The sequence below is a fragment of the Cydia fagiglandana genome, chromosome 10 (genome assembly GCF_963556715.1).
Source record: "Cydia fagiglandana chromosome 10, ilCydFagi1.1, whole genome shotgun sequence".
Classification (NCBI taxonomy): domain Eukaryota; kingdom Metazoa; phylum Arthropoda; class Insecta; order Lepidoptera; family Tortricidae; genus Cydia; species Cydia fagiglandana.
This window is the reverse complement of record NC_085941.1, coordinates 1,048,103-1,066,314: the sequence shown is the minus strand read 5'-3', so window position 1 is coordinate 1,066,314 and position 18,212 is coordinate 1,048,103. Positions and strand designations below refer to the sequence as shown.

At 39.0% G+C, this 18,212-nt stretch overlaps 1 protein-coding gene across 1 annotated transcript in view; it reads left to right on the top strand.

Annotated features, from left to right (window-relative positions):
- The first annotated feature begins 249 nt into the window (after window positions 1-249).
- Window positions 250-18,212, top strand: part of LOC134668056 (intermembrane lipid transfer protein VPS13A-like) — a 45,083-nt gene continuing 27,120 nt past the window's right edge. The window contains exons 1-16 of the mRNA XM_063525504.1: window positions 250-342; window positions 5,024-5,181; window positions 5,515-5,915; window positions 6,285-6,496; window positions 7,013-7,187; window positions 7,899-8,172; window positions 8,669-8,818; window positions 9,350-9,410; window positions 9,513-9,643; window positions 10,128-10,325; window positions 10,925-11,133; window positions 12,073-12,217; window positions 15,294-15,430; window positions 15,991-16,180; window positions 16,862-16,938; window positions 17,381-17,568. Coding sequence (XP_063381574.1) covers window positions 5,041-5,181; window positions 5,515-5,915; window positions 6,285-6,496; window positions 7,013-7,187; window positions 7,899-8,172; window positions 8,669-8,818; window positions 9,350-9,410; window positions 9,513-9,643; window positions 10,128-10,325; window positions 10,925-11,133; window positions 12,073-12,217; window positions 15,294-15,430; window positions 15,991-16,180; window positions 16,862-16,938; window positions 17,381-17,568 — 2,689 coding nt within the window. The 5' untranslated portion in view covers window positions 250-342; window positions 5,024-5,040. The remainder of the gene's footprint in view (window positions 343-5,023; window positions 5,182-5,514; window positions 5,916-6,284; window positions 6,497-7,012; window positions 7,188-7,898; window positions 8,173-8,668; window positions 8,819-9,349; window positions 9,411-9,512; window positions 9,644-10,127; window positions 10,326-10,924; window positions 11,134-12,072; window positions 12,218-15,293; window positions 15,431-15,990; window positions 16,181-16,861; window positions 16,939-17,380; window positions 17,569-18,212) is intronic.

Below are 18,212 nucleotides of genomic sequence, written 5' to 3'. Positions count from 1 at the left end.
ATGTACCGACTCCCACGTCCTGTGACGCAAGAATGTAATATAAAACCAAATAGTTACATCTCCATACTAAAATTATGGAGACATAAGCCTTTTTTCTACATTTTTGCGGATATTGAGCTACGCCCACGCTACTTCCAGCGTTTCCGCAAAATAAAATTAATTTTACTCTCACCCCAGACGCGGAGTACGCATGCGTCACAACTTGACATGCGCCTCGCGTGACACCTGTCAAATACATCCAGTCCCTGAAAAGGCGAACCCTTCGCTACACTGTTTGACGTCATAAAATCTAAACTAATCAAATCTACAGCTGCAGTGCTGAAAAACAATGTGATTTAGAAGGTAATGCTTTTAATACTACTTAAGAAAACCGTTACGTTTTTCTTTTGTTTTGGTTTATTAGCATTCCAAATTTGAATTCCCGAAAAACATATGTTACGATCCTAACCCTGATAAATATTTCAAATGCGGTGGAACTGCATTTTAGAATTCAGTTTTCGAATATTTCAACCGTTTTTTGTTGTTCGTCGATAGTGATTGGTTATTGAATTTCAGTTGTCATTTGGCCTTGATATTGTATCTATTTTTAGCCCATAGATGGATGTAGCTGTCATAATTATCTAAAAGCAGTAATAGCTTACTTGACCTTTAATCTAGATTCCTGTGATCCTAAACTGTTGTTGCGTATCGGTTTCAACACTAAGTGAGTCTAACAGCAAAATTGATGGCGGTTACCTAAATTGGTAAATTGTCGGCGTTTATTTTAATTGGTGACAAAGTAATGTGTTTTTATTTATCTTTGTGCTAGTTTTGCAATTGCGTTCCAAAAATGTTTTTGGTATGCGTACCTAAGTACCTATGAGATTTTTGTAAAATACTAATAGGAGTAACCGGTCAAGTGTTAAGTGGTTTATACGACCAAGATCACGGACTAAAAAATACTGCCGAATTGATAACCTCCTTTTTTTATTGGTTAAAAGAAAAAAAAACATTTTTATAGTACAGGTAGAAGTTTCTTAGTTCACCAGTCCCTATTTCATTTTGGCTTAATTCTTATATCTCGCTGCTTACAAACCAATATTTACTTATCCGTCTTAAATCAAGACAAATCTATTTCTAACATGTTTTATTGATTGCACGGATGTGAATCAGCGGAAATGTTTATCTCTTTTTCCTTATAGTAACAAAATAGTAGTATCTGACCGAAATTTCGGTTTCGCTTTCGGCAGATTTTGGTATAAAAATCATGTTTCAGTCGAATGGCCGAAAACTACCAAACCTTTCGGCCGAAACTAGAGTAAAACCGAACCTTCGGTTTCGGCAAAAAATCCGGTTTCGATCGAACATTAACTTAAAAGCCATTGGGAAGGTTCACCAATTAAAACCGATTGTGTTGTTTTGTTACCGAATTACACAATTATAATAATTATATCCAACGGGGTAAGTCTCATAAGTCTATCTTAGTCGCGTCATATTTCCGTGCCATCACGTCTCATCCACCCTGTATCTGTATTTATGTAGGTATATTATATACTTCTACGGGATGACGTCTGAGCTTATTACCAAACGAATTTGCATGAAATGAATGCAATCCGTTGGGTTTATTAACTCAGGAGACCTTTCTTGTTTTCAATATCTCTTGTTTATAAATATTCATCGTTGTATAGTTCGTTTTTTTTAGCATTAGAAATAAGGTAAACAATCTTGATGTGTCTTTTAATTGAAAAACTCATTTTAAAAATAAGTTACGGCAAATATGTAACAATTATGAATCTAATACGATCATTTATATTCGTCTGCTTTCATAAGTAATAGTTACTGAATTTTAAAAAGCGTTTTTTAATTAAAAGACATGTCAAGATCGCTTACCTTCCCTCAAGTTCTTTCTAATGCTAAAATGCTGTATGAGAGGACGGATAGGTACCTACATGTATTTGAAAAAGGGCAGTAAGGGGTGCCGCTGAGCCTTTCGCCTACCATGTGCAAATCTTTCCTGACTTTTTAGGTTTATTCAATTGCTATTTACTGATTGTTTGAAATCTTGATGCTAACCTATAAATTTGTATGAAAAAGTAAAACCTCTTAGGTGGGCCGATTTTAATGTTGTTTTCGTTTTTTTTTGTCTAATTTTGATAAAATTTGGTAGGTAAAGTTTCTAAATAGCTCCTCATTCTGGGCGAGTATAAGGATAGCCCAGGTTCTCGTGAAGTAAATATTTAAGTAGATTTTAGGACGTAGTTAGATGTACATCAAAATTGTTTATAAAGATTTAATACAAATCTACAAACTTTAAAGTTCATGCTCATAACAAACTTCGATTTTTGAGAAATCATTATTACAAGAGTACCTAAAGCAATAAATACACCCAGAAATCATGTCAATTTGTCGATAAATTGTCTGGTCTTCCCCGATTAATTAGGCAGGTAAGTACCTAGGTCAATGTTTATGCATTTTTGTGACGACTCTACTTATGCGCAGACACAAATATAGCCGGCAGATTACAAGCAGTATCGACACAAATTCGATATGTCCTTTATCGCGGTGATAAGATTACATTGTAATAAAGAATATTAGTTGGTCATGCATCGTGCCATTGTTTACAAGCTGTAGTGTTGTGGAATCGTGTTTATTCGTGTATAGGTACATCAGAAGTTTGAGAAGTTGTGTATTAAACCAAAAATAATTATATAAGTGGTGTTGCGGTGCGTTCAATATTTAACTAGTGACCCGCCCGGGCTTCGCACGGGTTAACAAATTATACACAAACCTTCCTCAAGAACCACTCTATGGATGTGTGAAAGCCGCATAGAAATCCGTTCAGTAGTTTTTGAGTTTATCGCGAACAAACACACACAGACAGATGCGGCGGGGGACTTTGTTTTATAAGGTGTAGTGAATATCTAGGTATATTTTAATATTTTATCAAATTATACAGTTCTTCCAGATTATGATTTTGATCGTAGACTCAAAACTGTTGTCGAGTTTGGTTAAATAGGTATCAATCGATTCGTTTTATGACGCAGATGTTGATTATAAGCTAAGTTTTTAAACTATCGACGTCCTTTTCATTATTCCACCTAAGCATGCCGTATTTATGAAAACTTTTTTTAGGGTTTAATTTTGTCAAACGGTTTGCTTGGAAACTGACCCAAAAGGACCCACGGGGTACCTTAGATGATATAAAGTTAGAATGTAACTGTGAGATCCTCGTATTTCAACCCGTACAAGATTAGGACCCTTTTCATGTAATGTCATTGAGTTTATCTTTGTTGATTTAAATGCTATCTAAATGAGCGCCCATCTAAACGTTACGGCCACGTCATCGCGTTACGCTGTCTCGAGTTTATCATTTTTTCCCCACCTCAAAAATTGCCCAGCGCCGCTAAAGAAGTTTTCACTTCAAAAATATGCCGAGGCCTTAGACACTTAAAAAAAACTTTTTGTTATGTCGTACTAATAAACTTTAATTTGTTTCTTGTAAGGGTAACTAGTAACGTAGAGTAGCAATAAAAGTAGAGCCTGTGTAAAAGTAGGTTTACGACAGGTGAGTTTACTACGCTTGCGTGGAGATTATTTACCTACTGGGATTGAATTAGCCATCATTACCCACTTTTGCTAAGTATTAGTTCCTGGCAAGGTTTACTTTGGCAGTTATGTCCTTTAGTTCTAAAGGTATTCATAATAAACTACGAAAAATTCAATACGATAGGTTATGATTTTAGGTATAAGTATTAAGTGTATGTTTGTATTCTTATTCGGGTTTTATGTACATACCTATATACCTACTGCATATACCTCGGAACAACTTGATATTGATATTGATTTTAAAGGGAGGGTAAATCGTTAATCGAGGTAATGTTTTTAAACTTTTAATTCTATTTTAGGAACTCCATTAGGTGTTAGTAAAAGATTAGTATTGAGTTTCTTGTAGGCTGCAAACTTTATTAAAGTACTCGTATTTTTGGAATACAAGGTACCTATATTTAAGACGAAAACTAACGATAACAATTAGAGAAAGCTAACTCTCAAAGAATTGAAAGAACAATTTTTAAATAAGTTAAATTCGGCTTCATACGTTTAATGCCCCGTCTTGCCCCGCCCTCTGATATTATTTATATGATATTTTAATATCTAGGAGTGGTAGCAACAAATCAGGTAGCCAGACAGTTTCTGATCGATAGGCAGGTAAACTCTAACTGGTATTTATTTTATGGCGTCCGAGGTCAAGACGCGCGGTGTGAAGTACCTACTCTACCTAAATAGAAGCAGATTCTAGTTAATTTGTTATTGTTAATAATAAGACCTATTAAATTATAGCCAGGTGCCTAAGACAGGATTGGGTATTTCGGCATTGGGCAATAGATAAGCAAGAAGCATGGGCTATCGCATCATATACACACTATAAACTTATCACATCATACATCAACATATTATTACATCATATAAACTTTTACACACGATGATACAATTTTTAAGTGACCTTACTTATTATTGACAATTAAAAACATATTACAAAGGTACACATTTTTTTAACACACACAAGTAAATTATTATTTTAACACACAACTAAACTAAACCACGAATTAAATATAAAAAACCTCACCAAAGTCTCCTGCCTCTGCAATGGTGTCAAGGATGCTGGCGGTGTTCCCCCTTTGCACCGCCGGACTTAAACGCTGGGCAAAGAAAGTCTGCTCTGTGGTCGCCCGAGACACCTATTAGTAGGACAGACACTTCTTTCACGAAATTTCTTGTGTCAGTCGACCATGTGCCCAGTGTTTCTATTGCAAGCGCCGCCAACTCGTACTCGTTCATACCAGTGTACCTTTGATATTTTACTTTATCATTTAGATACAGTATTGCCTTTCTTCTTCATGGTCGTTACCTCATGTCTGAGGGACGTGATGACTCCTATGGGTTATTCTTCCTACCACTGCTCTCCAGGCCTCTCGGTCTTCGGCCTCTCATTCAGAAAATATGTGCCCGTCCAATCCGTCTGTCTGATAATACCGTTTTGTTACAGTCAAATAATCCGTCACCATGTTCGAGGGCGCAGTAGCCGGGATCCTCAACCGGCTGCTGGGCAAGTACGTCCAGGACCTGGACACTGAGAACCTGAACGTTGGCATCTTCTCTGGAAATGTCAACCTGACTGAACTGAGACTCAAGCCTGAGGCTCTGGTAAGTCCTACTCGACTGATCTGCGGTGTGCAAGACACCGAAATTGACTGTCTGTCTTACTGCTACAGTCAGATTTGCTGATTGGCATAATACTGACTGAATTTAAACTAGAGCCCTGGTAAGCTCCCTTAACTTTTGTATATGTCCACAAAACCTGGACAAGAAGCTGATGCAACAGCCGGAGTCTTCTCGACTTAGATTTAGAGTTCTGGCAAGAAGCAATAAACTATATTTGTTCAGTTAATCTTTACTGATCCAAGCAACATGCTCTAGGTATATTACGTAAAGGATCATAACTTCATGATAATAAACTGACTAAGTATTTCTTTCCAGTACGAGCTCGACCTCCCAATCGATGTCAAAATCGGCACCATCGGCCGAATCAATCTCCAAATCCCCTGGTCTGGTCTCTACACCCAGCCCGTCGTCGTCAACATCGAGGACGTCCTAGTCCTCGTCGGTCCAGCCATCTCCAACAGCTACTTCGACCCTGAACGTGAAAAACGACTCACTAGAGCAGCCAAAAGAAAAATCCTCCAAGATTTGGAAGCGGAGAGTGAGATCCTCAAAGGCCCGCAGAATTTCTTCGAAACTCTGTTCACGGCTATAGTGAATAATTTGCAGATTTACGTCAGGAATGTTCATGTGCGGTATGAGGATTCGATCAGCTCGAAGGATGGGCCGTTGGCTTGCGGGTTGTGTTTGCAAAGTTTGTCCATCGAGACCACTAACAGGTAATTGATAAATCTTTTGCCCATTTGCATATATTATAACGTCTTTAATTTTAGAGCTATTAAGGATTTAAGTTGTTGTTCAATGTTATGAAAACCCTAAAATATCATAAGTCCTCGACACATTTGCCTGCTGGGGCAGAAAGGTTCTTAAACCATGAACTGCAACGCAGCAAGAAAAAGGTGGGTTGACGATCTCAAAGTCTAAAGGGACCATTGGTTGAGGGAAACGCACGACCGGCGTTCAGGACATACCATCACGGGATGTCCAGCATTTACTTTATCTGATATTAATGATATGATGATGATGATAGGAGTTTTCTCCATGATATGCTTAAACTTTTGGTAAAGATTCTAACCTCGTTTTTGCAGCAAATGGAAACCCTCAGTAACCCCAGCAAACGCATCGACAGTGTACCAGATGATGCGCATAGAATCCCTCTCTCTCTACTGGAACCCAACAGCCACGGCTCTGGACGATGCAGAGATAGCCAACATTACTCCTATGCAGTATTATAACTGGAAACATTATATGATGACTGGCCTGGATAAGTTCTCTATGCATCATGAGGATTTTGAGTTTTGTAAGTGTTCGTTTAAGTTAAGTCATTCTTTGTATAGGATTGGGGCCTGTCACTCAATATAGCTTGTAACCTGTAAAATAAATATTTTTCTTTTATAACAAAAGTAGTTAAACAAGAGACTTCCTCTTGTAAGTATTACAAGTATATTAGCTTTTTAAAAACGGGATCATTGCTCGGAGATACAAGAATGCTTCCGCCAAATGGGGAAAATTAAACTTTAGATACCTATACCTAGGGTACAGGAGTTAATGTCAAGTGTAGGTACATTTTCGATTTAGGCCATTAGGTGGTAGACTTTCCAAAGTGCAAGGGAGCGTGCGTGGACTGTAGGGGGCAGCTTCTTGGCTTGCAGTGTCAATATCAAGTTTAAGTATTCGACAAGATTGGTCATCCAAGCTCCAAGGCACATGGTCTCTATTCTCATGCTATACTTTCCAATTTCTTTTATGCTATCATTCCAGCGTTTTCCTGACACTTCTCAACTTCATGTATTAATAACATGTCTTTGAATTTCAGTACTCAAACCAGTAACCTGCAAAGTAAAGGTTCTCATTAACCGCTCGAGTGAAGCTCGCGTCCCTCGCTTGTTATTGGACGCCATGCTTCAAGACAGCGCACTGCAGTTGTCAAGACGACAGTTTCTGTCTATTGATAATCTGATGTCTTCATTCCATAGGATACAGTTAAACAGGTAAGGGGGAAAATACTTCAAAGTGTTCTTTTATCGAATATTTACATGAAGGTCAAAACTCTAGTTTTTGGTATATAAGCCAGCCAGAAGAAAGTGGTTAATAATTTAACAATCCGTATTAACGTGTATTCGGCTTACTCAGTACCTCTCTAAAGTACTTGCTTGTATTTTTGTGAAGTGCTCTGCAGCTGGTTATCAAGAGTGTGTCTGGACGGTATCCTTTACCTATCTTTTTCTAACTGAATTAATTGAAAGATAAAGAGACGGGTAGTCGTCCTCGCGCACGAGAAACTAAGACTGCAGTATTTAGATAATACTAAGGCTGCAGTATTTAGAAGACCATTCTTGAGTATCTAGTATCTATGTTTGACTAAACGGGATCTCCAGATCATTTTATCGAGGTTTTAATATTTTTCTACTCGTTTATACCATCCAAGACTATTTTCATGCTTTGAGCTTTTCGATCTACTTACCTACTGAATTAGGTACTCATGTTTATTTCGCGTATTGTACGTACCCGAAGGCGCAGCGTGGGTAGACCCCTCACAAGGTGTACTGACGACCTGGTAAAGGTCGCGGGAGTCCGCTGGATGCGGGTGGCGCAAGACCGGTCATTGTGGCACTCTTTTGGGGAGGCCTATGTCCAGCAGTGGACGTCCTCTGGCTGATATGATGATGATTGTATTGTAACCTTACATTTTTATCCCACAGAAAATACCGCCACCTTCACCCCGGTGTGCCATTATTCAAAGATACCAAAAAATGGTGGCGTTACGCCTACAACGTGGTACTCGAACAGCGCGTAAGACCTTACACCTGGGCGTCCATTCAGAAGCATCGAGCGAACTACAATAACTACAAGCAGACTTATAAAAGTACGTTGAGGAGTCCTCATGATACGGAGCTGAAGTTGGACCTGCAGCAGTGTGAGGATAGCTTGCCGATTATATCGGTGGTTATAGCTAGGGAACAGGCTAAGTATGAGGTCAGTATCTTCAGTTTTACTTTTATTATTTAACTAGTTGTAGGACCCTTAATTCATTTTCAGGCTTGATTAGGCACATTATCTATTAATCAAGACGTATATTTAATTGAGATTTCGTTGCATATGTGTAGGTACTAGTTTTTGAACTCCATTTTCATCCATAGGGGTTGAATTTCTAGAAATCGTTTTTAGGGGAGGGACTTTTTAGTAGGTTTAAAGGCCCGCCTTTAGTGGTTTACACTGTGTGTTAAATGTCAAAAGAATGCCAACTGTTTTATATATTTTTAGATAATTCGCACAGTTTCGAGAAACTTACAAGGGGAGTTAAAACCCACGACATAACCCATAACCATATAATAAATATTTTTTGATTTGATTTTTGATTTTGATATTGACAAGTGACAACAATATTTAGCTCGCATTACCGCTTAACCTTAGGGCTTATTTTGTATCTAATTCAATTTTAACTTATACTGATATATATATCTTCTCGCAGCTGCTTTCTCAAGAGCCAGACCGTATTGAGGTGGTTGAGTCAGAGTTTGACTGGTGGCGGAGCGAAGAAGAGGAACCGCGGGTAGAATTATGTGTCAAGACTGAACGAAAGACACTTTGGAGCCATCTCTCTAGCCCTGAGCGGAAGAAGGTATGTATACGATAATGTTTAGTTCAAATTATTACCAAATTTAGGTCCTAAATTGTGTTTTCTATACTCGAAGATATGACCACAATTTTGACACCAATAAAAACTACGCTATATAAATGTGTTCAACAAAATAGGCGGTGGTCTGGTGATTTGCCCGAAATTAGGCTCATTGACTTTCGGAAAGAAAATATACAATTTCAGTTTTTAGGGTTCCGTAACCAAAGGGTAAAAACAGGACCCTATTACTAAAACTCCACTGTCCACCTGTCCGTCTTTCTGTCTGTCTTTCACCAGGCTGTATCTCATGAACCGTGATAGCTACATTTGAAATTTTCACGGATGATGTATTTCTATTGCCGCTATAACAACAAATACTAAAAAGTACGGATCCCTCGGTGGGCGAGTCCGACTCGCACTTGTCCGGTTTTTTTTATTGTAACGATCCTCCAGAACCTTTATATTTTACCAGCAAACTTTATATTTATTAGCATTAGTTAACTAAGACATTTTTGATAACAATTTTAATTACAGGTTTGCGAGCTAATAGGTTACGTTGAAGGAGCGCCAAAGGACAAGTCAAAACAATACATTGGTAAGTGTTAAGTAGGCATGTAACGAGTACCTATTATATAAATACGTTTCACACCGTATAGGTACATTTCAAAAACCTTAACCCGTTTTCCTTTTTTTTCAGAGCACAAACTAAACCTAACATTAGCTAACTGTTCACTGACTCTGATGAATAGAAACAAAGAGGTCTTGGGAGTTACTCTGACGCAGTTTCTCGCATCACTAGAAACTAGACCTTCAGCTAAAGCATATAAGGTAAACATTTGAATATATGTATAGGTAATTATTTATGTACCTTATAATATAATCTCAATGCCTTAATTTTGATACCTATAAGCTGTTTCGTTTGGATTTTTCCCTTCCTTTTTTAAGTGTCAAAATTTGAAAATTATATGTAAACAGATAAACATACACGTATTTGCACGGAACAAGACTTTTATTTATTTATTTACCTCCTTATTCATAAATGACAAACCTCAATTAGCTAATAATCGTTTGCCTTTATGTCATTTTGACTTATGTAATTGTAAGAAAGGTATAAAACATAATTTAACTAAATTAGGCCCGCAAAGTTTTATGAATAAGGGGGTTAATCTTTATTGCACAATACATGAAAGTACAAATAACGGACTTAATGCCTTAAGGCATTCTCTACCAGTCAACCAATAAAAGTCCATTCCTCTTAATAAAAGTCTCACTTAATACTACTTCCCAGCTGACCTCAAGTTATTCCTTCCAGCTCTCAGCCCGTGCAGAAAGCATAGTCATGGAAGGACTCTCCTCCGACGGTGAACTGGTGCCTCTACTCACAGCAGAGAAAGGTTCCCCTACCAGTACGAATCTACTAGCTTTGGATATAGAGAAGAATCCAGCGAGTAGCGAGGCGGATTACGGGTTATGTTGCTTGTTGGAGCCAGTGGAAGTGACTTATGTGGAGGTATGTGTCAATACCAAGCTTAAATGAACATGTTTTGCCGCTGTGGCTCTAGCTGTTAAGGTACAATTGTAAACAAATGAATAAACAATAAACAATTTTGCCGGAGTGATGGCAGGTGAACCAAAAAGTAGACGAATGTGGCTGCTTTCGAATGGGAAAAGCGCCTGGCGTCCGTTAGCTCGTTGGGTAGACGATATTCATATCCGGGTCGAAGGACCACTCCTTTTACAGACTTTTTTACAGCAAAAGTAATTGAAGAAGAAGTGTAATGTCTGAGAAAAAAACGTGCCCGAATTTGAAAGCCAAACTAGATAGCACTAAACGTCGCTATATTTTGTTACAACAGAATTGTCAAATAACAACCCTAATTACCGCATAATTTACGCAGACGTACATAACTATCTACACGGTGGCTAAAAATAACTGTATCCCCGTTGCTAGGGAGGTTTTGGGATTATACTGAGCAACTCTTACTATGGGACCAATCCCAAGCCATCAGGTGTTAAATTCGAAGCACGAATTTGTATTACTATTCACCTTAGATTTTTCTTGGTAATATCTCTTCTTGCCTGTCTTTAATTTCACGCTTTCTTCAACAGCACGCGTTCACCGAGCTGATAAACTTCTTCCAAACCCACTCAATGACTTCAGAAGAACTATTCGAAGAGTTATCCCACGCCGCCGATAAAGCGGCGGTGATGGGCCGATCAGTTCTGGCTTATGCTGTGAGCAGGAAGAAGATGTTCCATGTCAATGTCGATGTGAAGGGGCCGTGTGTTATTGTGCCGGAGTATGGGTGTGCTAGCAAGTAAGTACCAAATTTTTATAATCTAATGGCGTTATTCATAAATGCGTTACTGGCTATGAATCGTTTGGCTTTAACTGTCATTTTGATTTAAGTATGTATTTGCAAGAACGGGATAAAACATATTTCAACTACCTAAATCAGGCCCGTAAAGTAGTATGAATAAGGGGGTTGACATCTACCCTCCTCTTGTGTGGCTGTGATAAATGTTTAATTGAAATAGTGACCTTGAAGTTTACAAATTTCTAGTTTAAGGGGGTAGTCTAGACTGCGTGGCATGGGGCTAGAATTTTTTTTTAGCAAACGCCATATTTTTAGTTCTTGCCAGATGATTTTTTGTGACATCGCTTATGACTAACTTAGTGTCGCTCTTGACACGACGATATCATTTGAACGTTGAACTTAAATTTAGTCAATAGTCACCAAATGTTAGCCCCAAGAGCGGCAAGGAAATTAAGGCATCCAAATTTTAGTTTTCCGGGCGTCTTATTAAGTTACAGATATTCTGGATAGCTCTAATCTTCTAAGCCCCACTTGCACCATCCCACTAACCCGGCGTTAACCGGTTAAAATATTATAGGACATTCTTACACAGATTGACTAAGTCCCACAGTAAGCTCAAGAAGGCTTGTGTTGTGGGTACTCAGACAACGATATATATAATATACAAATACTTAAATACATAGAAAACACCCATGACTCAGGAACAAATATCTGTATCATCATACAAATAAATGCCCTTACTGGGATTCGAACCCAGGACCATCGGCTTCGCAGGCAGGGTCACTACCCACTAGGCCAGACCGGTCGGTTAAAGAGTTAACCCAGTGTCAAATTGTACTGGTAACCATGGTAACTCCAGGTTTAACCGGTTAACCCCGGGTTAGTTGAGATGGTGCAAGTGGCCCTAAATGAGTTACCATTTATCAACTTTTTTTTCAGAACTGGTAAACTAATGGTAGTGGACATCAGCCGTATCATCATTAAGTCCGACCTCCAACCTTCGAACCTGGCGCTGGAAGACGCCACGTGTATGGAGCTGGAAGAGAGGCTGTATGACAGGCTTCATGCTGAGTGCTCTTGTCAGGTAACTGCCAGCATCAAATTGATACTCACTTACTGCTGTGGCGTGACGACCCAAAGCAGATCGTGGCCTCCAACACCAAAGATATTGCCATGCTTCATATTTCGTATATGCACGAATACATTACACGTCAAAACATTTCAAAGACAAGAATATCACTTATTATTAATTACATTTCCACCATTGATAATGGGCAAAAGGAAAACATTCAAATCATACAATGTCAGATTAAATAGAATAATAAAAAAAACTTTTTACAAAAAAAAGAAAACCGACTTCAAAAAGGATGAAATAAAATATTATCCTTTTTAAGTCTATGCGTTACCAACTGATATGTTTGAAGTCGGTGCCAAGCCAACTTTTGAAGCATACCATGATTTTGGTGCGATTCTATAATGATTTACGTTGGATTGCCTTACACGACGACAATGAACGTACTTTCTGTAGGTACAGTCGTCGTTAAAAATATGTTTACACTTTTCGTCTTATATTACATATTACAAAGGAGTACGGTGCAAAAGTGTAAACATATCTTTGACGTCGACTGTACCTAAGAACACACGATCAAATCTTCTTGGTACAGTCCGTACCATGTTTGTCGGCACGCAAGCGTGGGATTGGGACTGAGTTATTTCCCGTCCCTTATTCAGAGGACTACATTTCAAAATATAAAACAATTCAAGGAATTTACTTTCTTGCCAAATTTCACCTAAAGCGGTTCAGTTGTTTAGCCATGAAAAGGCGACAAAGAGGCAGACAGAATTACTTACACATTTATAATTAGTTATTAGTACAGTTCTAATGGGATTTATAGTCATAAAGCTGATTATTTTTGACGGGTATTGTTACTACTTGGCTTGGCACCGACTTCAAACATATCAGTTGGTAACGCATAGACTTAAAAAGGATAATATTTTATTTCATCCTTTTTGAAGTCGGTTTTCTTTTTTTTGTAAAAAGTTTTTATTTTTCCATTTTTAGTTTTTAACGCATTATTAAAAAGTGCGCGACGCATGAATGAAAAACAACATCATGATTAACACTAAATTCGTGTACCTACTTTAATAAATATGTACTTAATCAGGAATTTTTTCGAGTCCGTCTGGGAAATTATAATTCCTGACACTACACTAAATCCATCCTCCGCCCCGCCGCTGACCCAATCCCTCAACTCCCCGATCACTCTACCTCACAGCGCATCAACCCCTGATCCATGAACCCCTCGACCCTGAACCAGCAGCCCTTCAACCGCCATTCCCTTAACTTCGCTTCGCCTTAACTCCTAACCCTAACCCCCGATCAGTAGCCTTACCAGCTTACCAAGAGTTTGACATTGATTTATTCGCTAGCGTGTGTGTAACTTACTTTCTTTGCATCTCGCTCGTACTGGCATATTAGTGCGAGCGAGATGCATAAATAGTAAGTTACGAAGACGTTAGCGTCGCTAACTTAGCGAATATGTCAATGTCAAACTCGTGGTAAGGCTACACTTGGCTACACTTGCACTACATCAAATTGGCGGTTTTCGGAAGCAAATGCTCGAGTTACTTTAGAAAACACCGAAATCACTTTACACGTGCCTTTAAAAACTGAGGAGTTCCCTCAATTCCTCGTGGATTCCATCATCAGACCAGAACCAAAAATAATACGGAAACACCTTGGAGGTAACTCCTTCCAAACAAAAAAAGAATTACTCAAATCGGATCACAGGTGCCGGAGTAATTGCTGAACATACTACATTTAAAAAATCATCATCATTATCATCAAAACAATCATCATCATCAGGTCTACTTCATCAAAGTGGTGGTTTTCGGGAGAAAATGCTCGAGTTGCTTAAGAAAACACCCAAATCACCATGCATGTGCCTTTAAAAATTGAGGAGTTCCCTCAATTCCTCATGGATTCCATCATCAGACCAGAACCAAAAATAATACGGAAACACCGTGGAGGTAACTCCTTCCAAACAAAAAAAGAATTACTCAAATCGGATCACAGGTGCCGGAGTAATCGCTGAACATACTACATTTAAAAAATCATCATCATTATCATCAAAACAATCATCATCATCAGGTCTACTTCATCAAAGTGGTGGTTTTCGGGAGAAAATGCTCGAGTTGCTTAAGAAAACACCCAAATCACCATGCATGTGCCTTTAAAAATTGAGGAGTTCCCTCAATTCCTCATGGATCCCATCATCAGAACAGAACCAAATTAAAATGGGACCAACTCGGAGGTAGCTCCTTTCAAACAAAAAAAGAATTACTCAAATCGGACTACGGATGTCGGAGTAATCGGTGAACGTACATAGAAAAAAAAAAAAAAAAAATAGCCACAACCGAATACAGAACCTCCTCCTTCTATGAAATGGAAGTCGGTTAATAACAATTTTTTTTTTACTTAAGTAGATAAATTCAAATTAAATTAAATGTCACAGAATTCGCGAATATCATAAGATGCGTTATTAATTAACCATTTCTTTAATTTCCTATAAAATGAGTTATTATTTTCTACGTTTTGCATGTCATTTGGGATGGCATTGTAGATTTTGGGACCGATTACATAGCTGGTTTTGGTGGACTTGGTTAGTCTGCATTTGGTTGTAGCCAGTTTGCCCCTTTGTCTGTCTCTCAAACATCGCAGATTGTCGGGCCTTAAAGGGAAGTGACCAATGTTAGTTCTTACAAATTTTGCGACATTGAATATGTATTGTGACGGAACTGTCATTATGTTTAGAGTTATAAACTACTTCTTTGTCCAAAGCCGTTTCTGTCCAGTCGACGGCGTCAATTTCTACTACTACAACACTACAAATACTAATTCTTACTAGTACTAAATGCTTGACCCGTAATCTTGGATATTGAGCGTGTAACGTTCACTATTTTTCTTAGTACAGTGGAATTTTCGAAATAGGTTACAATTATAAGAAAATAACATGTGCCGGGAGTGACAACTAGGGAGTATATACCTACATTGTCACACTCACTACGTTTATTGGCGTATAAGAGTAATGTTTCAAGATTACCAGCAAAATAACCAGTTTTATAGTATAATTTACACACAGTAACACTTTTCCTGTCAGGTTCTATTCTGTGAAGGCGTTGAATCCTGGCGCGAGGCACGACGCCAAACTGACTCGGAACTTCATCTGGTACCGCGTATGAAGACTCAGGTCGTCTTTTCAAACAGCATTAAGAAGGATTACAAATTGCTACCAAGGTAATTTTGATCTTGATTTATTATTTTTTACCCCACATTGTAATGCTTTGCAACAGCTGCAATAACTAATATGAGTAGTACGTTATAAAACTTATAATTTTTTTTGATAACTTTTTTTTATATTGAGAACTTCACAGAGACTGCGTGTTGCAGTCAAATATTGTATCGATTTCGTTAATTTTTGCTTCCATTTATTAATAATTTCAAATAACTAGGGCTGTTCAAGGACAGCAATCAGTAGTAGAAGATTAGACTTTAATAGTCTAAAGTTTCAGAGTCTGAACATTACCCATACATGAGGGTGGTATTCCACCTGTCCAATTTCTTTGTCCAATGTCATTGCATCTTACTCTCTCATTAAGCAAAATGTGAGACGCAACACACGTTGGACCAATGTATTGGACAGATGAAATACCACCCTGGGCAAACAGTGCTTGACGCGTTCGCAGTTGAGGTTACACGTTTTGGAATACTTTGCAAATTGTATAATTATTTAGTAGGTATAATAACATTTAATTTTTGCATTACTTAATTTACTTGAATATTTAATTTGTCCTCAGATACAAACTGAACATATCCCTCTCAAGCGTAAAACTGAACTTATCTCAGCGCACCATCGCTTCCCTTCTGGATTTCCTGGACAACTTACCTGTGCCCGTTCCGAACACTGTTCCCGTTTCATTCATGGACTCCGGGGATTATGCTGAGGAGCTTGAGGAACCGGAGATGACGGCGATGATGAAGGATAAGGTAATGTTAGTTTAAACTGGTACATACAGTCGCCATCAGATATATCGGAGCGGCCAAGGTGTTCACAATATCTGAACGCGCACTCTAATGCCTTGACAATAGAGGCGTGTTCAGATATTTGTGAACACCTTGGCTGCTCCGATATATCTGATGGCGACTGTACAAACAGCAAAACTCTTAATTGTACATCGGTGGACCTTATTACAAAAGGCATAAGGTCCACCCATGGTCCACCGATAGATAGTTACAGTGTGGACGATGGTACATACAACTGCAAAAGTACATACCCACTTTATAAGTTTAATTTATTATGCACTTTTGCAGGTCGCTGTATATTATTCTAGTATTATATATTTAACGTATGTCACTCATCAAAGTGTCATGCGAAGAAGTATGGCGGGCGAGTTCAGTAGACCCAAGGGCATAATCTGCAATTAATAATGGTTGTGAGACTTTTATCAAAACGCCGTGTTTTTCTGACCAACGGCCCGGCCACGACATTGCGCTACCGGCGGCGGCGGCAGCGGCAACCATAGGTGGACACGAAAGGTCCTCGCTGTGTCTCGCTCCAACCCATGGTTGCCGCCGCCGCCGTCGCCGGTCGCGCAATGTCGTGGCCGGCCCGTAAGGGCGGTGTTTAGCCTAAGTGCCTGAGTGTTGAATACTTATGTATTTTTTTAGGTGCCGTGTGATCCAGGTCATGCCGAGTTGGTTAGACTGCGCCAGAAGATTGTAGCTGCTTATTTGAGTAAAAACAAGTAAGTTTACATACCTAGCTATACACTATTTACGGTTATGAGTTACCAGGTAAATAAAAGGTAACTAGGTTATCAAGCTAACCAAGTTAAAGTCAAGTTAGGTTAGTAAGCTAGGCTCTTTGGGGGAGGCCTATGTCCAGCAGTGGACGTCCTCTGGCTGATATGATGATGATGATATTGAGGTTATCAAGAACTAATTTTTGACTGTAGCTACTAAAACACATTAATTTTGCCTTGTCTGCGTTAAAGCATGGTTCTTCTAAGATATTATTTTAGTTGATTTAATTTCGAGCTTGACTAAGAAAATTAAACTCGAAACCGTTTATTTTTACACGACTGCCCAAGTAAAAAGAGTGTATTGTTTTTAGCTCATCTATTTTCACATTCAGATGCTTAAAAAACTTTGATAAAATGTTTTGTACAAAACTATGTTTTAAACCAGGGTACCAGAATCAACATTCGACCGAGCCGGCGCGAAGCTAGGCTTCCAGGAATCTAATCAAGTGTTCATATCATCAGAACACAGTGACGAAGACATGGAGGTGTACGCTCGCTCTGTGGACCTGCCTGGGTTTGATGATAATGTGTCCCCAAGTAACAATATAAATACGTTGCTGAGATTCGTTGTTGGTGAGTACCAAGGATAAACTTATGAGTTCATATGTGTCATATAATGAGTTAAACTAACACGCTTTTCACTGATACTTTTATAACTAACATTGGATTTAATGACGTGTCAAACGTGACGTTATGTACTTGGTCACAGGCGGACAGGGTCGCAGAGGTGGTTCATATGTGTCGCTTAGCTTCAAACTAGGGTAAATCGATTTGACTCAGCATCTACCCTATTACCATTTCTTAATAACAAAATCGCATAACCTGACAGATGGATTTACCCGAGTTTAAAGTTAAGCGACTCTATGTAAGATAATGTAAGTCCAACCGATTTTGGACCCGGGTATGTCCTTAAACTACGTCCAAACCAGCGGTGGTAGGTCCCGCAAGGGGCCGCCTGGTTTGCTACCACCCTCCCGCCGGAGTCAGGCGCCAAGCAGCCTTGCTGCGTTTCGTCTATGTGCGGGAGTACCAGTGCCTTTGGGGGATGATTGGCTGTCAGTTGTGTTGCATAATGCCGGTTTTTGGATTCCTGAGTGACGTCGGGCCGAGCGGCTCACGCTGGAGGGTAGTGGGATCCGAGGCACGGTCTTGCCGGTGGCCGACCGCAGGAAGTTGGGGGCCCAATTGTACGACAGCCACGTGCGAGAGGCTGCCCC